Here is a 21,253-nt window from a genome sequence, read left to right as displayed (position 1 = left end):
AATTAAGAATTAATACCTATTATCGCTTATAATAGAAATTAGAGATAAAGTTAAAAAAGCTAAATAGTTTATTACACTTAACTTAAAAGAAGCTTATAATCTTATACGAATAAAAGAAGGCTATAAGTAAATAATAGTATTTTAAACTAGTAGAGAATACTATAAATATCTAGTAATACCTTTTAGGCTTACTAATATACTAGTAACCTTTTAAAGAATAATTAATATAATCTTATAGAAACAACTAAAAGTATTTATAATTATATACCTTAACGATATTCTTATTTACTTAAATACCCTTAAGAAACATAAATAATATATATATAAGATATTATAAACTTTATAAGATAATAAACTCTTAATTAAAGCCTTAAAATATTAGTTTTATTAGAATACTATATACTTTTTAGGGTACGTGCTTATACACGAAGAAATACGAATAAGCTTAAATAAGATTAAAACTATTAAGAAATAGCTTATATTAAAGAATCTAAAAGAAGTTAAAGGATTTATAATATTCGTAAACTTTTATCGTAAGTTCTTAAGCAAATATAAAGATATTTTATAACCTCTTATAAATCTAATAAAGAAAGAAGTTAGCTTTTAATAGAATAAACTAAAAGCTATAGTATTCTAAAAGATAAAAGATTTAGTTACGTTAGAACCTATATTAAAAGCACTTAATTAGGATAAACCTTATAAGCTTAAAATGAACGCCTTAAACTTTATACTAGGTAGATAGCTTAAATAATAAGATAATTAAGAAAGACTATACTTAGTTATATTCTTCTTAAAGAAACTCTATAAACCTAAACTTAATTATAGGATTTACAATAAAAAACTTATAGCTATTATTAAGTGCTTTAAAGAATAAAAACACTATCTTATAAAAGTAAAGTATTAAATTAAGGTTTATACTAACTATAAGAATCTTATATTATTCTTAATTATAAAGAATTTAAATAAACGATAGATTAAATAGTATAAAACCCTTACGAATTATAACTTTAAGATTATATACTATAAAGAATCTAAAAACGAAAGAGTAAATGCACTTAGCTAAAAAGAGGACTTAAAATCGAATAAGTAAGTAAGTAATACACCTCTACTATACGTTATTAAGGATAGGAACCTTATATTAAGCACCTAAGAAATTAATATAATATAATAAGTTAAGCTAGATAAAATATAAATATATTAAATCGTATTATATATTAATAATAATAGTTATTTAAATAATTAGAAAACGAAAACGCATTTATTTAAGGAAGGTAAGACCTTCTTATATAATAAATAGTAGTATATTTCTAGTACACTTTAAGAATAGCTTATTAAGGAAATATATAAGCACTTATTACACGAATATTAGGGTGTAAGGAAAACGATTAGTAGGCTAAGAAGATTATATAACTTCTTAGAAAGCAGAAAAATAATATAAGAAGTTATTAAGAAATGTAACACGTATAATAAAGTAAAATTAACGCGACACGTATTATATAAAGAATTATAACTAATATTACTACCTAAAAGAGTATAGTAAACTATTATAATAGACTTTATTATTAAACTATTAAAGTTAAAAGAACCTATAATAGGAGTAACTTATAATAGCATTTTAGTTATTATAAATAAACTTATAAAATACGCCTATTATATTCTATATAAGAAATTAAGTAATACTAAGAACTTAGCGTATATGTTCTTTAAAATAGTTATTATATAGTATGAATTACTAATAAAGCTTATATTAAATCGTAATAAATTATTTACCTTAAACTTTTAGAAATACCTTATAAAAACTATAAAGATTAAATAAAGCTTATTAATAGCATTTCACTTATAATTAGATAAATAAATAGAAATCTTAAACTAAATACTCGAATAATATCTGTGAAGCTATATTAATTACTAATAGAATAATTAGGTAGAATAGCTACTATTAGTATAATAGGCTTATAATAGCTCTAAGATTAATAATATAAAGATATTACTATTTAGGGTAAATTACGGATTTAACCCTATTATTAAAATATATGTGACATAGAATATAAACGCGCTAGTAGCTATAACGCATATAGTAATTATAATAGAAATATAAAAACACTTATAATAGAAATAGATATTTTTATAAAACTAAATAAAATACTATACAAATAAAAAGAGATTACTAGCACTAATCTTAGAGAAGGGATATAAAGTATACCTTATTTATAAAAACATTAAAACTAAGTAACCTAATAATAAACTTAACTAAAAGAAGATTAAATTATTTCTTATTAAACGAAAAATCTTAAATATTAACTATAAACTATTATTATTAAATAGAATAAGAATTTATTCTATATTTTATATATTACTATTAAAGAAAGCACTAGATAAATTTATAATTACTATAAATATTATAATAGAAGATACTAATAAATATAAAGTTAAACGAATACTTAAAGCATAAAAAGGTATAAAGAATTATTATTATCTTATTAAATAAAAGGGATATTTAAACTCTAAAAACACCTAGAAATTAGCTAAAAATCTTATAAATTACTTAACGTTACTTAAATAGTTTTATTTCTAAGAAACGTATTCTAATTAATCTTTTAAGTATTATTTAATAACTTAATACTAAATTTAGTATTTAAGAAATAAACTAAAATAGGATTTAAATCCTTAAAAGAAGTAAAAAGAACCCCTATAGTTTTTTAAAGCTATTTTGCTTTCTTACGTTTTATACGTTTTAACTCTTTAACGTTATTAATACTACGTGTAATCGCATGTATTATTTTCTTAAACTATAATTTCTTTTATTTTTATAAATGTAAGACCTTTTAATTCTTAATTAGGGTATACTTTTTAGCTTCTTTAAGCTCCCTCTTAAGCTTATAATATTAATTCATAATATTATAAAGCTATTAAAGGGTTACCCTTATAATATTATAATTCCCTTACTTATCTACTATACACTTTATATAATAACTTAAATTAGAAATAAAAGCTTTACATTAAGAAAATCCTATATAAGCGTAATAAGTGTAAGCCTTTATAAGAGATAAAGATAGATTATTAATTATCGTAAAAAGAAGATTATTCTAGTAAAGAGAAGAAGTAAATAAAGCTTTAAACCGCTGTTTTAAGACACGATTAATCGATATAATAGTATATAATAATAGAAGAAAGAAAACGTATAACACTTAAGCTAGCCTATTTTAATAGCCTTAAGAATAAGACTAATAAAGAAGGGGTATAATATTACGAATAATACTATATAAGACATAAGATAAAACTATACTAGCTAAGATAGGTATAACCTATAGGTATAAGAAGAAGGTAAGAGCACGTAACTAGCCACGTAACCTAAGAGGCGATTAAAGAGGTTAATATTTAAATACATTAATTAAAGAGAATTAAACTAATTAAACCTTAAGCTAGTTAATTAAGGTTTAAAGAGATTAATAGTTAAGCTAATTAATCTAGGACTATAATAAAGAGATAAACGAGTACTTAAGAAGAAGATATTCCTATAATTAAATAGTCTAGATCTCTATTAATTAATCTAAGTAATAGTCTTACTATTAAGAGTTATACTCTTAATAGCCTTATTATAATACTACTTAAAAAGCTACTTTATAGCATTTAACCTAACTTACTTCCTAAGAAATAGACCTATTGTGCCTTAGAACCTAAGCTACCGTTACACTATTATTATAATAATTAATAATTTTATTAAAGTCTTATATATATTATTTTTAATATACTTTAATTACTTTTAGCTTATATAAGTAAAAATAATCTTAAATTATATACTTTTTTATAAGAGTAATACGTTATTCTTAAGCTTTTTAAGTAAAACGTATAATTTCTTAAAAATTATATTAAACTTAAGTAAATTAAAAGTAAAAGGCTCTTATATATTAATATCTTTTTAATTTACTTAAAAGATATTATATATAAGAATTCTTATAATTATTATTATAAATAAATAACTTAAAATATAATTAAATTTACCTTTTTATTTTTATTTATATATAATTATTAGATTATTTTAATAATACGTATAATAACTATAAATAGCTTAATTATACGTTTTTTTACTTTAATAAAAATTAAAGTAAATTACTTATAATAAATATACGTATAAAATTAAGTATTAGCTTTTATAAATAATTAATTAATTTAATTAAAAGGCTAAGAACTTAAAATAAGTTAATTAAGTCAAATAAGAATAAAATTAAGCAAAATCTTATAATATTATAAGCTTATATATATATATTTTATTGCTTATTTACTTAATTATATATATATTACTTATTATATTATATCTTTTATTATTTTATTATATAATTAAAAAGACTTTAAGTTAAGTAACTTTAAGTAAAGATATTAAATAATAGTTTTATTTAATTTAAAATAATAATTAATATTTTCTTATAATATTTTAAGTTAATAATTAATTTCTTTATATAAAAGAATTAATAAAGTAAAGATTAACTTTATATATATAGCTTAAATTACTTAAACCACTTAAACTATTAAAATCGCTTAAAATATTAGATGTGAGGTTATAGCAGCAACTGCGGACCTTAGCTAATATGCCACCGTACACGGGCCGTTCCTTTCATGTATATAAGATGGTCCTACCCAAGCCGTGAGGCGAGGGGGGGACCAAGGACCTTTGACATCCTACAAGATTATCATTGAATTGAGCCCTTTTGCTTCAAGCTCTCTAACGAGCCCTTGTCACAGCAATGCTGCGCGAGGTACGATAATCTTTCGATGCGGTGCAATGCATTGGCTACAATCATTTCCATTGTCAGCATGGTGAAACGCTGAATCAAATAAGAAATCGTCACATGGCGGTCGTGCAAATCGTGGATGCCTGGTGGTGTCCTTCAAGATGTCCAAGAGCGGGCTATCACCCATCATCTCGTCCTCTTCCAGCGGACCATCTGCATTGAGTAGAATCGTGGGAGGTTTGTTAAGGGTCCCTTTGAATACGAACTTGCCGTCACGTTCATATTTGCCAAAATCGTATTGAAGAATAGCCGGATGGTCGTCCCGGGGAATACTGATAGCGATATTGTTGCACGGAGGTCATGTTGGATTGAAGTACGGGCCGACTCTCGAACCTGACGATAGTTACATAAGGGCACGAGACCTAGTTGAGGCCTTAGGCTTCCAGGCTCGCTTGTTCACCGCTGTTTTGTATAAATAAAGGTCATCGGCCCCTTGAGGTCTTGAGAAAACCAAGGACTTTTGATATCAAAGCGAATTATTAGCTGAATACGAATTTGTTCCAAGCCCTTATATCTAAGCCCCTATCACAGATATCGCCTAAGCCAATGTCGCGTTTGGGGACATCAGGAATGCCGGCTCCGATGCCGACTACCAGAGCAAATCGGACATTTGGAAATTGTTGATTGACGGTAGCTGCACATAGGGCGGCTGAGATTGGGCCCATCTGGCTAGGTCGAGCTAAGACGACATTGTGATCACCGATACGGCCAAACGAGTATACATAGTTCTTGGGGCCGATGGTTTTGTAGGTACAGCTGAGCTTTTCGTCCAGACCGTACCTAACTGCGACGGATTCCTCGGCAAGGGCGCAAAGTAAGGCCACTGTTATCTTCTCGGGAGGTATCTCGATGATCTGGTTTGAGGTGGCGCCTCGCGACCTGCGCAGCGGCTGGGTCGATTTGCCGTGCCTGCATTGAAACAATGGCATCTTGGGTTAAGTAAGGTCAAGATTTTGATCTTGCGTAGCTCATTTGGATCGGGTGCATAAGCATAGCGAGGGATAACCAGCAGTCAACCTTGGTAAGTTGGTAACTACCCAACCAAGGGGTAGCGTCCTGCATCCCTTCATAATCCAATCATATCACGCGCGTCTCGACTGCAGGGGATCTGAAATGGGGGGTCGACAACCTCATTGTGAACTTTTAAAGGGGAGGGGAACGCCCGTAATATGTCAGTGGCTCATTTTCTTGATTTAGCAGATTTAAAACGCCGCGAAATAAAATGGGAGCAAAGGACGGGAGTTGACGGGTACTCGGGAACCGAACTTTAGCTGCAGCGGTGATGTTGGAAAAATTCTATGCTGTAGACAACGGTGCGTACTCCTGCATATTAGGCATCATAGCTATTAGAATGCAATCTCAACGGCTCGAGGCTTCTTGGAAGTAAGTATTGTTTTGGAACGAAAGCTTGGTCAAAATCAAACCATATAAACACGTCGGGCCCAAAAGGGGCACAATCCGGATATCGGAGATTGTCAGACGAACATTACACAAGGCCTAGGTTCACGAGACCCCAAGGCTCAAGGGCCGACCGCCGCTTCATATAAAAAGACCCTCTAGTCTCAAGGGCTTTGAGAAAACAAACGACCTTTGATGCCAAAGGCTGTTATTATATGGGTTGAGTTATTACTCTACGCCCTCTACTGAGCCCTTGTCATAGGGACATCCGGTCAAGGGCGGCTATTGCTGCGTCTTTTCGTTCCACGGCTCAACGGCCAGCTCGATAACCGTCGTGGCAAGACAAGACATGTAGAGAGCATCCAAATTGGGCCCTTCGCTTACGTACCCATGTTGCATCAAACTTTAATGACTCTCCTGCGCAAGATGAAGCATAAAAAGCCCCCGAGAGGAAACATGTGGGCCGGAACCAGGTCCAGGGTTCTTTTATCGTTATAATAACAAGCATCTGTTTTTCTCTTTTCGCCATAAAATTTGTTGTTTAACGGTTGACAACCCTGCGTACAACCCTGACTGCCAACTTTGTTCAGTGGGTTATTCCTGCTATTAACCTTGTCTGACACGGGCCACCGTAGACCAAATGCATTCTCCGTTTTTCCACGACAATGTGTGCACAGACACCGCAGCACAATGTTCAACTTATCAATATAAATTAAATCATGCATTGTATCCGGGGACTGCGGCTCTTACCACTTTAGGAAAAGTAAACCGTAATCCATCATTTATAGGCTAGCATAAATTTCACCGGCGAGTCATTTTGTCAATGCAACCGAATAGCCCCACATGATTCTGCGGGTGGCGGCAAGTTGTGACGGGTCAGGAGTCAGGACAATGACATTGCATCGCCTGCAGCAGAGATACTCTCAAGTCACAGAGCTCTCACTAAGCAACCCGTAGCTTCAGGGTGTCACGGAGGCACAAGGCGGCGAAAGCGGAGCTTTGCCCGAGTTTTGCGATGTTGATGGAATCGCGGGCAAGCCAGTTGTAGCATGACGCTGCAGCCTCCAGCTTCACTTTTTAATTCAACGTATATACAAGGCCGCAAGTTGCTAGCGTCTGACGCATCGCCATACGCGCACCCATGATGTATGTCGTGGTCCTTTACGGTTCCCCGGCCCAGGTACGGCAAAAAAACAGTGTTACTAGATGCCCTCCATCTAGCCGATTTTTTTGATTTTTCTAAATAAGTTGATAGAAAATACTTCTACCTACTAATAAATTAAAAAAAAAAAAAAAGTGGCCTGCGCTACTCACATATGGCATTGTGAACCTTGTGAAATGCGCACATGTGGTTTTCACGTCAGAATCCTGCCGCCAGCGGTCCCCGGAGGATAATATCAAAAATAGGCTCAAATTCAGCAGCTTCAGGCCCGGCCCTCTCCGCTTTCCCTACCCTTGGGTCAACAATTCGCTGGCATCAGATCTTGTGTCTTTACCCAGACACTTTGCCAACTCCCGTGGCAGCTCGTAGAAAGCCATCAGGCGTATACCAAATTAGAACATTTTCACACCACGACCACGTGTACACCCTCACATTTGATCCGAAGAATATCGCACGGCTTACAATAGCGGTAGATGAATTTCAATCTCTGCCTACGGGCGCCATGCCCACCCAGGTGCCAGGTACCACGCCAGCTAACCCAACCAGAGAAATATCGCTGGCCGACTACAATACAGCAAATGCAATCTCTTCAATCAAATAAGACAAACAAGAAAACACACACTCAGATGGCGCTCTGCCCCTACATGTCATCGACCAAGGGGCTCTTGCCCTGGGCAGTGCCGAGGCGGTCCTCGAACCAGAATCGGAGACGCTCGACGTTGGGGCGGTCCTCCATCCAGGTGTTAAAGGTAAAGGGGTTGGTGTTGTTCATCTCCGTGACCTTGGGGAAGCCGGCCGGGGCCGGGACGTCCTCGCGGACGCTCCAGCCGTACACCTTCTGGAACTCGGGGGAGAGCATAAAGGCGGCCAGCAGCTTGGCGCCCTCGGGGTGCGGCGCGTCCTTGAGGATGCCGCCCCTCTGGCCCCACGAGACGAACTTGGCGTCGCTGGGGAAGGCGGTGCGGATGTTGGTCACGTTGGCGAAGCCGACGGCGGTGGTGAAGGTCGCGGCCACGGGGCTGTCCTCCTTGGAGATGAGGGTGAGGGGGGTGGCCGTGCCGCGGACCCAGGTGGGATTCTGGGCAAGCAGCTTGTCGAGCCAAGCCTCGCCCTTTGCTTGCAGGCTGGGAGACGGAGAAGACGCGTGGGTTAGTTGAGAGTGCGCGCTGTGCAGGCCTTGACGGTTCTCGTGTGGTGGAGAAGACTTACATCAGGTCAAAGGCAAAGAGGACGGCGTCGTCGTCGTTGGGGTACGTCAGGACCAGCTTGTCCTTGTACTCGGGCTTGAGGAACTCGTCAAAGTTGTTGAAGTTGGCGTTGGGCAGCTTCTTGGTGTTCCATGCGTTTTGCCAAAACAGCAACTCGAGGCCGTACCACGAGGCCGACGAGTTGTCCTTGAAGCCCGGGAGGATCTTGTTGTATCCCAGGGGCGCGTAGTCCAGCAGGGCGCCCTCCTTGGCCCAGCGGGGGAAGTCGTGAACGGTCTGGAGGTAGACGCTGTCGACCGGGGGGCGGCCGCCAGACTTGAGGATCTGGTCGATTCTTCCGTCGTGGTACTTGGAGAGGTCGACGGTGATGTTGAGCTTCATGCCGGGGAATCGCTTCTCAAAGGCGTCCTTGATAAAGTCCATTTGGTTGGCTTCATCGCCGCCGTGCCAGAGGACGACCTGGCCACCTTCGGCCTTTGCGGCCTCGTAGATCTGCTCGATTGTGCGGCTCTCGACGGCGGCATTGGCGCTGGCCCGGGTTGGGCCGCCAACGCATGCCGCGAGGGCCTGCCCCAGCAGGAGCGATGTGGCGAGTACGGAGCGCATGTTGCGAGGCAGACTTAAAGAGTGAATATCTTGCTAAATGACAGTTGAAGAAAAGAGGGTGCGAAGTTGGGAGTAGTTGTCGGTGGTGAAAACCAAGGGTTTGTGGTACATAGGGGGGGCGGCAGTTCATCTTTATATATCCAAACTAGAACGATTCAATGCACTTGATGGGAATAATCTAGAACGCTTTGGACGAAAAACGTTGACAATAATCATCCCGGCATATGCTACCGGCGGAGTGGCCGGCTCTCTGACGTGGACGGGGTGCGCCGCCTCTCTTGGCCCAGTCTTGGAGTCTCTTGGAGTCCCTGGGTCCCTGGGTTGCATGGTGTCCCCGGCAGATTGCCGTGTTTTGGCCCTATTGAGAAAAAATTAAGCTCATTTTTGAGTGCATAAGCCTCAAGTAGGTGGAACCACCGCGACCAAGTCCAAGGGCCATGATGTGGCACTGCGCCTCGGCGACATTGAAGGATGGCGCCCGGCATGTGGCCGTCATGCACATTTAGCTACGCCAACAGGGTTTTGGGGCCGTCGTATGAGCGCCTGGTTTCACATTGGCAACCCTCTATGCTGTGTTGTCACTACGCGTAGACGACAAGTTTGATGAATCGGTTCTCGCATAGTCCCGTATATGATGCCCGTGCCACGTTTCTGCATGTTCAAGGAGGGGCAGGGCAGCTTCTGGAAGCAAAGAAAGAAGCTGCCAAGGTGAGCGGAAGTGCCCGTCGCCGATGGTGCCTTGTTTTTGTCGCGGTCTGTGCGAGCCCCATATGAGGAGATTGGATAAATAGTCCGGTCTGGTGAAGCTTGCTGACTCACCCGAACCCGGCGGCCTTGTGCCCAGTCGCCAGTGTCCCAGCTCAAAGGCGATTTCATGCCATGATTCCTCAATGACGACCAGGTTGCCGGGTCTTCAATACAGGCCCCTGCACGCATCAACGCGCGCGGCTCATGAATAATCCTGGGGAATTATCAATAGGGGGGGCTTGAATCCATGCCTTTCGAGTCAATTGCTGGACGACGCCTTGACAAGGCCTCCGCTCTGGTTCCACCGCCGCGTCATGCAGATGGGCCTCTTCGGGCAACGCCCAGCGGGTTCAGTCAACTTCAGTGTTCGAAATCGGCGCTCGTGGGATGCCCAGCGGTCGCTGCCAAGCTTATCTGATCTCGGCCATCTTGGTCTCGGGCGCAAGATAGATGAATGAATCGCGACTTGGCTTTGCGCAGCCGCACCTTCTCCACAATTCGCCGCAGGAATCCTTGTGCCACAACCATTTGGACCCACTGCCGTTGGATTTCCGATCGCTTCCGTCCTTTCCGCACTCGAATGCTCTTCACCAACGCACTTGGCAAGTGTCTCGTTTGCGAGCAGCCCGCGTGCGTGCTAGTCTTGAACACTGCGCCGAATTGGCACTTTCCTGAACACTGTGTCCAGTCTGCCTACACTCGACACCCATCCTTTCAGAAGTAGAGGCCACCCCATGGCTGATGGGCACTTACTTCTAAGACAACCACCCGTACGGCCCAACGAGGAAGCTTCTGTCAGGGGCCCGTATAGTTCGTATATCCACAGCCCTCTGCGGGCCTTGTACGATTGACTGTTGACAACATTGAGCTCTTTTGCGGGGGACGTGAATCCCTGTGAGGGGGACCTTCGGTATGAGCACTTGCAAATACGTGCATCCAGTTCTATGCATGTCCCCGCAGCCTTTGGCTCCAACAGTCATGTCATTGGGATCTATGCCCCTGCTGATGTCGCGAGTGGTAGCCGTGAAATTGCGTATATGCCGGACTGGGGTCAAACCTGTAATGGCTTCGTATGCTTCTATCCTTACATGGCACATGGGCATGGGCGGCGACGGCATCTGATGAGATGAGCATCCTATAGATGAACTCTCCACGTGGGAGTTATACACACACATAGCCTTTGTCACCTGTAGAGAAGTGAACCCATTATAAAGCAATCCACCCATGTTTTATTATGGTGCCACGAATCGTTTCCTTTTACTCTTAACTAGGAATATCGCAAGGTACAAACTCTCCAAGATTGGACGGAATCTGAGCAAAAATTGCCTATTGGTAAGCGCCAGCTTAATCCGGGCAATTAGTCAGATCTCATGTCATATGCTAATTTCGCTTATAGGCTGTTTCCGTCGGTACGTCACAGTTTTCTAATTCAAGTTCGACCAGGCGCACGGTGTTTGTGCAGTTAGGCTCTGCCTGATGCACGAATATGAAGATGGGTTCAAGAATGAAAAATAAATTAAAAATTAATATGCTAATTTTGCGTTATGAGCTACTTCACATATTGCTGCGCACTGCTTATCCGTGTGGACTGCAAACGTTGAATAGTACTGTATTGAGAGAGCATGATTGTCCTGCCCATACGCAGTCGGCGTCGAATAAGTATCAACGCCAAAGGCCCCTTTCAATGGAAAATAGCTGCTATTTATCGGGGACCCCGATAAGCCCTAAAACGCCTCAAATAGCTGCTTTCCGATTGTACGAAAAGCCTTAAAAGAAGGCTCACGCCACCACCCTATTAAAGCCGGACCTTTAATAGCTGGATACCGTAGAACCCCTTAAATTGATTACTTTCTAGGTGACCTATTAGACGACCTTAATATCTATAAATAAGGGCCTGTTTTTCGTACCTAAATAGCTTTAATCTTAAGGATAATTCCACTCTTTAATTTGCTTTTATAGCTATTAACGTAATAGTTATAAGCCTAGTTTACTACTAAATTGAAGATATTTTAACGTTAAATTATAATATATTTAAGGTCTTTAAAGACTTAACTAACCTAGCTATAGATATTAAAGGTCCTTTATTAGTAACCCTAACAGGTTTAGGAAGCTAGTTTTAGTGGATTTCTATCGTTAAGAAGTACGCTATTAATGAAGGTATTTAGCATTTAATTAACCCTTAATAGCTTAATAAGATAGCTATTATTTCTCTAGAAAAACCCTAACCTAGTAATATTAACCTTAAGGCTATAATAATTATAAACCTTAATAAGGTTTAATTTAAGAGGCTTAAATTTCTTATAAATAACTATTAGGTTAATATTTAAGCCTATTAAAGGCATTAAAAGGCTCTTCTAGTTACTTAATAATTTATTATAAAGACTATTAGTAGTTATTATAATATAATAGCTATTAAAGATAGCGTTTTAAGATAATTAAAGCTACTATAAGCCTAGCTATAACCAGAGCATTAACAAAAAAACTACACTACATGTAGTTTTTTAGTGTAGTTTTTAGTGTAGTGTAGTTTTTGTAGTTTTAGTGTAGTTTAACTACACTACAACTACATTTATAGTGTAATATGTAATTATAAGGGCTTTAAAAGTAGACTTATAAGCTTATAAAAATAACCAAAAAATACTATAATTTTAGCTTATTATAATGCTATAAAAATATCCTTTATAAGTTAATTAATAAGTAAGATATTAAAGTTCAAAGAATTCTAAAAATAAAGATATTAACTTGATTTATTTTAAGTATTTAATAAGAAATAAATGCTTCTTAAATGTTATTTATATATATATAATATATGTAATTAATATAAAAATTTAAAATATATATTTTTTTTACCTTAATTATATGTAAATAATATTTTAAAATATTTTTAGTTTTTATTTATATTTTATTTAATTAAAATAAATCTATAAAAATAAGTAATAAGTATTTTTATATTTTATATAAGTTATCCTAATAGCTTATTAACATAAAACGTATAACTTTATCTAATATATATTTAATAAAATTTATATAAATTATTTTATATATAATTATATATGTTTTTTAATTTAATTAATATATATTATTTATATTAAAGTAAAATTATATATATTATTAATTTATATATTATAAAGTATTTTATAAGCTTAAATATATATTTAATATAATTAATTTTATATATATAAAGATTAATATAAATATTAAAAACTTTATTCTTAAGTTTTTTTTATTCTATATATTAAAACTATTATAACTTTATGAAAAAAAGGAGTTTAAAAACAAGAGTAGTATCATTTTAAAGCTTATAATCTTAGCTATTTAAAAATATTAGCCCCACTTAATTTCACCCATTAATTATAAAGATAATAGCCGCGGTATTTAGTGGGGCAAGTTAACTAGGGTAAAACGCTATAGCGTTTTACCCCACTTTAATAAAAAACGCCACAATTTCTATTTCCTAATATCTCTACGAATACTTAACTAAAATTTATAAGCTTATAACTAATTAATAGCCCTTAAAAAGCCCTTTAATTTAATATTAGTTGCATAATTATAAGTCTAGTATTTTAGGAGTTATATTCGGTTAAAGTTTTAAGATACAAAGATTTCCTGTAAGCTGCATATGCATGTTTTAAGTGATAAAACAGCATATTGTCACACAATATAACGCCTTTAATGCATTGTAAGCACACCGGCTTTTTCAACTGTTTCACTACAGTTACATTTTCTCGTAAAACTATTCTATTGTTTTCCGCACGAATATGCATGTTTAAGGGGTAAGTTAGGCATTAAAAAAATGCCTAAATTTTAAGGTTTTTAAAACCGTTTGTATTATAAATTTATTCTATATATTAACTGTGTTCTCCCACTTTAAAGTTTAGAACCTTTCTTTTCTACATTAATCTTCTTACCCTTATAACTCTACGAATACTTAACTTTTATCTAAACCTTTTTTATTATTAAATAGCCTTAAATTTAGGCTATCTTATTAAAACTTTTTATTATTTAAAACCTACCTTTATAATGAATTAAAATCCTCTTGGAATTACACCTCTTATTATTACGGATAATTCAAGCTTTTCTCAGTAAACTTCAACTAAAAAAGACCATACAAATAATGAAAGCTATTAATTTCGCATAAAATCATATATTATTTAACATAACCTTTTTTCTTATGAGGTTTTAGCAGTTAATTTAGAAAAACCACGAGAAATCACCTTTTTTTACAGCTAACCAAGCTGTAACTTTACTTTTACCTGCCTAGCTAGCCGTTTTCAGTCCTCCAATGGTTTAGCACATTATAGGAAAAAACATCCTACTATTACAGTATTAAAAGCCGAAGAAAACGATAAAATAACTAGTAAGTTACTTCTTTTATTATTTTATATCTTATTATATTATTATTTTATATCCTATTATATTATTAATTTATATATTTATAATATTATAAATTTATAATTTACTAATTTACTTATAAATAGTACCTACTATTATAAAGTCACCTTTAATATCCGACTTTTCAACTAAATCTAGCTTTTCTAGCTTTTTAAGAAGCAATAAAAGACCTAGAAATAATACTATTACTAGTAGTAGTAATGGATTTTCTAAGGATACTACTCTTATATTAGCTCTTGAATTTATGCTTTAAAATAACCTATCTTTTGCTATTATAACTAGTGAAAGCTTTAAAAAGCTTTTAAGTTATTATTACAAGTAAGTTTATATTATATTATTATATTATTTATATATAAGTTATATATTATACTAATATTAAGTTATTTTAGCTATGATATAAGCTTTTTTCATTATAGAGGCCTTACATCTCACATGAAAATATTACATTCTAATATAAAAAAGAATATAATAAATAAAATTCAAAATCAAGTTAATAAAATGGGTTTTATATTTATTTAACTTAATATTTGGACTTCAATTAATTCTAAATCATATTTAGGGGTTATAGCTAATTGGTTAAACCCCCAATTTGACTTAGAATATTATTTAATTGGTAAGTATATTTATATTTATATTTATATTATTATTATTATTATTATTATAATTTAAAAGCTAATTATATATTAGGATTTGAATATTTACCTACTAGCTATACCGGCCATTTAATTAATTTAATTTTTAATGAATTATTAACTGAATATAATATAAACCCTAAAAAAATTATAAGGTTAGTAGTTTATAATTAATAATTATATATAAAATAATATTAATTTACTAACTTTTTAATTATTATAGCTTTACTAGAGATAACGGCTCTAATAATAACACCTTTTTATCTTCTTTTTTAAACTTATATTCTAAAAGGCATAAAAAGCCTTTAAATATTCGTTGTACAGCCTATATTTTAAATATAGTGGCTAAAGATATAATATTTATATTTATTAATGAAACAATAAATACTAGAAATATCGAAGATTATATAAATAGCGAATTTTTACATTATTCTACCGAAGAATTCAACGATTTATCTGCTGAAAAAAGAACAAAATTTAATAATTTAATTCCAGGTATTTATTATAATTTATAATACTTATTTTAAGTTATTTTATATAATTTAAGCTAATTATAAAATAGGAATTATTGGAAAAGTTAAAAGAATAGCTATTCTTATTAAAAATAACTAACAACTTTATTTACAATGGTTAGAAGCTTTAAAAGAAGCTAAAGATAAAGGATTTATTACTAGAAATAGTAATCTTACAAAAATACCATTAAGTAAGTTATTAATTCTATATTATAAATATTATTTAAAGCTTTAAAAGCTTATAAATATTATTATTAATATTAATAAGTTATAATAACTAACTTTACTTATATTAGCAAACGCAATAAGATGGAATTCAACCTATAAAATGCTTTACACAGCTATTTTATTAGCAGAACCTATTAAAATATTACAAAAAAAAAAACGAATTTAGTAGCTTTTAAAGATGCTAGCTTAACTACGCAAGAATAGGCTGATTTAAATACTTTAACAAGTATTTTAAAGATTTTTAATCAGCCTATAACACAATTATAAAGCTAATCTTATAATACTATAAGTTTAGTATGTTTTTTTCTAATAAGAATTTATACTTTACTTTAAGATATATTAAAAGATTAAAAAAGTTGGCTTAAAAATGTAAGTTTTATAATATTTATAATATTTATAATTTTATTTTAAATTACTAACTATTTTATAGTTAAATACTTATAATCCATTAGCTAAGGTCTTTATTTTAGCTTTAGAAAAAGGCTTACATAAATTAAATTACTATTTTCCTAAGGATATTAATAGTAATTACAATTTTTAGAAGCCTTATTTATTTACTACTATATTAGACCCTAGGCTTAATTTACAATCAATTAAAAATCAATTAAGTATTAATTCTAATACTATTAATCAACTATTAAAAGACTTAAAAGCCGAATATAAAGAGTAAGTTATAATTTATTATATATATATTTTAAATCCCTTAATAACTATTAACTAATTATATAATAGAACTTATTAAGAATATATAAAAGACCCTAAAAATAAAGCAATTCCTTATATAGAATTAGAAGAAATTTCTTCTAATTCTAAAAAATCGACTAAAAATATAAATAATACTCGAATTAAAGTTAATTTATAATAACCAGCTAATTTAACTTCTTATAATAATACTAAGCTTTAACCTAGCTTATTTAATAACTTATTTCCAAAGCAAAAAACTAAAGCTATTAAAAAAACTAGAAAAAATGAGATTTCTAGTTATTTAAAGCTTGATTTTAAAGAAGATACGGTATTTTTTAACCTTATTATATTATTTATACATTTATAATTATAAGCTAACTTTTAATAGCAAGATATATTTATTTGGTGGGTTAATTCCACTAAATCTTTCCTAATTCTTTCTATAATAGCTTGAAAATATTTAGCTATTCCAGCTACTTTAGGAGCTATAGAAGGGAATTTTAACCAGGGAACTAATATTATTACTAAGCGAAGAACTACTTTATTACATGAAAATATTCGAATTATTTTATTATTAAAAAACTGGGTTAAAAATAAGAATAAAAGGGTAGAAAATAAGAGATATTATAATTTATTTTCATATTCTAGTGGAAATTTAGAAGAAAAAGAAGAGGAAGAGGAAGAGGAAGAAGAAGAAGATTAGAATAAAGTTTTAACTAATTCTAATAAAAATAAGGATATTTCTAAGTCTAATTATATAGATATTAGTAAGGATATAGAAGAAGAAGAAGAGAAGGAAAATATTTATGATTCTAATACTTAATTTAATATTAAAAGGGTTTTTTTATTATTATTTTTTATTTTATATAAAAGAGTGAAATTTTAGCGTTATAAAAGTCTAAAAAGTAATATTTAAAGTTAATTATATAAAGAGTTATTTAAATTTATATTTTATATAAATTTATATATATAATATAACTAAAAGAATATAATCTCTTATATTTATAGTAATAATTATATTACTTATAAGGCTAAAGCTAATATATTTAATTAAGAATATTATTTATTACCTTAATATATTACTTATAAGCTTTATATTTAATATTTTTATATTTAAGTTATAGGGTAATAAGTTAAATCTCTTTTTTATAAAATATTTATATATAAATAATAGAATTTTTTTCCTTTATTAAATTAAGTAAATTTTAATTATAATTATAATATAAAATAATACTTACTTACCTAATATAAATCCCTTAAATTTCTCTTATACTTTCTCTTATTTTTATATTTTTATTACGTCTTTAATCCCTGTTTTTAGCTTATCTAAGCTAGCTAATCCCTGCTTACTAATACTAATATTAGTAAGTAAATTTAGCCCTATTTTAGCTTACTAATTATATTAGCTAATAATAGCTTATAAATTTATTAATACTACATATTACACTAATTTTTAAAATGTAATGTAGTGTAGTAAAACTACACTACACTACACTACACTAAATTTCACTAAAAACTACAAAACTACACTACTTTCAATGCTCTGGCTATAACTTATATTATAGGAATATAAAAGAGAGGTTCTATTAAAATATAAATTAATATTAAAGGGTACTAATCGTACGAAAATTAAGGCTTAAATTATAAGCTAATAGAAGGTACTAGTAGAAGCTCATTAAATTAACCTACCTAATACGAAAGGGCTTTAATTAACCCTAGATTTTATAGCTATAATAGCCTTAATTAGCTTTATATTTTTAAGCTACTAGAATAATTATATCTTAAACCTTTTAAACCTTAATAAGAAAGGTTAAATAGATAAGGTCTTAAATAGCTTTTAGATTAGTAATCTATATAAATAGTATTACTAGCGTTAAAAGGCCACGAAAGGTAAGAGTGGTTTTTTATTCTCTACCTTCTAAGAAAGCCTATTATTATTAGAGACCTTAAATATATTATAGGTATTTAGCTAACCTAGAAATAATTAATAAAAAAGGTTAAAGATAGCTTTAAAGTGCCTCTATAGTTAGAAATACTATTATCGTAAGTGTTTATACCTAAATAAGCCTCTTAAAGATCTAATATAAAAGCTTAACGCTAAAATTAAAGCTTAAATTTAATAGAAGCTATTAGACCCGTTTATTAAAGCGAAAGTTAATTAAGCTTATTAACGAGCTTTTAATTAAATTGATTAAAAGTAGCAGGAAAACCCGGAAATAAAAGGCATCGCGTTTTCAGGCTAACTTTAACAATAATAACGAGGTGTTCTTTAAATTAAAGGCCCTTAACGATAATAATAACGAGGTGTTCTTTAAAATGAAGGCCCTTATTAATAAGGTCCTCTATAAGATAAAGGCCTTCTGCGAGCGCCAGGGCAATCCAGGCCTTAACAGCACCAAATTAGAGAAGCTCATAAACGCTTTCTGCGAGCACTAGAAGCCCAGAAAATCAATGAACAACGAAGCCCACAGAGGTCTAGATATTAGAGGGTTCAAAAGGTCGAAAAACAAGGGCAGCTTAAAGGGCCTAAAAACGCTGAAAACGCTAAAAACGCTTAAATCAATGAAAAAGGCTATAACTAACTAAAGCACGGGCAGAGCTCTTACGAATATAGTAAATACAAGTGTATTATGTATTGTATTTTGTATTGTATTGTATTTTCGTGTATTGTATTTAAATACATTACATTACATTAGTAAAATACCTATAAATGTATTTTAAGGAAAAAAGACCCTTGTTTTTTTAACTTAAAATTATAAGGCTAATTATAAGGGTTATAAGGAAAAATTTTATATCATGTAAAAGAGCTAAATTAGCTCTTTAAAATGCCTCACTTTTTACTATTATAAGTTACTACATTAAAAAGTTATAAGCAATTGAAAATCCGCCCCGCTTTACTTACTTTTTATTTTAAGATATAACTTTAAAGCTTAATATCTCGCTTAATATCCACATTTTAAGGTTAATTTTTAAAGATTTAAAATCACGTGATTTTTAGCTTTATTTTAATATATAATATGCTTATATAAGCATTTATTTATGATATTAAATATTTTATAGCCTTATAATACATTTATAGGTATTCTAATCTTGTAATGTATTGTAATATATTACATTACAATACAATACAATACAGTATAGTAAAAAATACAAAAAATACAATACATTTAGAGGTCTGAGCACGGGTTAAATCACGTGAAGTAAGTAACCGCGTTATTTATCTAGTTAATCTATAAGAATATTTACCCTTTAAGGGACTCTTTTATCCTAGATTCTAGGTTAAACACATATATCTGTAATAACCTTAATTAATTTACCGATTATTAAGTTCTTTAATAGCTTAAAGAAGCCTTTATAAGCGATATAAAGCTTTAAATTAAAGGCTATAAAAAGGTCTCTTTATAAATATAAATAGGGCTCTTCTAGCTAAAGTAAGTAGCCTTTATTCTAACCTTTTATATAAATATAGCCTTACTAAATAGCTTTCTAGAAAAGAGCTATAATTAGAACCTAGTTATAGGAGCTATATTAAAGGATAATAAGGTTATCTTTTATATAAGGCGTTGCTTTAAGTAGCTTATTATTAAATTCAATAAAATTCATTAAATTAAAAGCTTTTAATTTAATTTAACGTTACCTTAACCCTAGAAAATAGCCTCTATTAACCTCTAGCACTAATAGCTAGGCTACTTAAACGCAAATAGCCTTAAATATTTAGTCTAATAGACTATTAGGTTAAAGATTTAAGGCCCTATATAAATTAACTATAAAGCCTATTTTAAAGCTAAGGCTAAAAGGGTTATCTCTCGTAAAAGCCCTTAAATAATAAGCCTAAGACCCTTTTAAGGAATTTACATTAATATCTTTTAATTTAAGCCTAGCTATAATAATAAGTTAGTAGCTCTAGTAATTAAAGATAAATTCTTAGGCCTTTTAATAGTCTTTAAGCTTAAAAATACCACTTAAGATACCCTATTATTAGCCCTTTAATTATTTAAGGCTTGAATTTAAAGGTAATATTAACTAGGTATCTATTAAATCTATTAAGATAACGATAAAAGCCTTTAAACGGCCTATAAGGCCTAAATTAACTATAAAGGTATTATTACTAAGCTTATATTACTATATATACCCGCTTAAAACGGCCCTACTAAAAGGTTTAGGGGTATTCTAGGGTTAAAAGCTTATATAATATAACTAGTAGCTAACCTTTCTGCTAAATTATAGCCTAAGATTTAGAAAGCTACTACCTACCTTTATAATCTATTACTATAATAAGGCACGAAATAAAAGACGCTCTTCTAATAGCTTTAATAGTAGCTTTAATTAAATAATCGCGATACAGGTTATTTAAATAGGCCTAATATTATACATTTAATCGCGTACGGCTATAGGGCCTATCTAATAACCTAGAAAGCCCTTTAAGGCATTTAAAAACGGGCTCTTAAGATAATAGCTCACGTAGAAATCGGCTACCTTATTAAATACAACTCTACTAATATCTTTTATATATAGATTCTATTAAAATTAAAAGTTAAACGGGTTAAAGATATAACCTTTAATAAAAAAACCTTTTATTAAGGCTAAATTCATTAAATTTAATTATAAAAGCTATAATAGCTTAAATTTCTAACCTATATTAAGTCTAATAATAATAATAATACTAATAAGGTACGGTTTATTATTAAAGTTAACACTTAAAGCCTTTAAGTTAGTTTAAAAAGAAAGTTAGTTATTTAAATCTAACATTTTTAAAGACCTTAAATCTAATACGAGTAGCCCTTATTAAGACCTTTTAACGCTAGCTTTATTAGAGCCTTTTAACTAAGATAAAGAGCCTTAACAGTTATAACGAATTTCTAATAGAGCTCTTAGTAGCTTCTATAGCAGCTTT

General features: G+C 31.9%; 1 protein-coding gene across 1 annotated transcript; it reads right to left on the bottom strand.

Moving 5' to 3' along the window:
* Positions 1–7,866: 7,866 nt before the first annotated feature.
* On the bottom strand, positions 7,867–9,428 carry J3458_005028 (uncharacterized protein). Its single transcript, XM_007808416.2, has 2 exons — positions 8,560–9,428; positions 7,867–8,474 (listed from the first exon to the last, which is right to left on the bottom strand). Exons 1-2 carry the CDS (start codon positions 9,162–9,164, stop codon positions 7,991–7,993), a joined length of 1,089 nt encoding a protein of 362 aa, XP_007806607.1. The 5' UTR covers positions 9,165–9,428; the 3' UTR covers positions 7,867–7,990.
* Between the last annotated feature and the right edge of the window lie 11,825 nt (positions 9,429–21,253).

Source organism: Metarhizium acridum, assembly GCF_019434415.1.
Source record: "Metarhizium acridum strain ARSEF 324 chromosome Unknown scaffold_31, whole genome shotgun sequence".
In the NCBI taxonomy this organism is placed as follows: Eukaryota; Fungi; Ascomycota; class Sordariomycetes; order Hypocreales; family Clavicipitaceae; genus Metarhizium; species Metarhizium acridum.
The sequence above is the reverse complement of the archived record's forward strand: the minus strand, read 5'-3'. Positions and strand labels throughout refer to the sequence as shown.

Excerpts from the sequence above, each read along its gene's own strand:
- J3458_005028 (XM_007808416.2), bottom strand. The coding sequence starts at position 9,164 with ATGCGCTCCGTACTCGCCACATCGCTCCTGCTGGGGCAGGCCCTCGCG. Across the intron at positions 8,475-8,559 it reads CTCTTTGCCTTTGACCTGAT|CCTGCAAGCAAAGGGCGAGG; the intron begins GTAAGTCTTCTC and ends TCCGTCTCCCAG.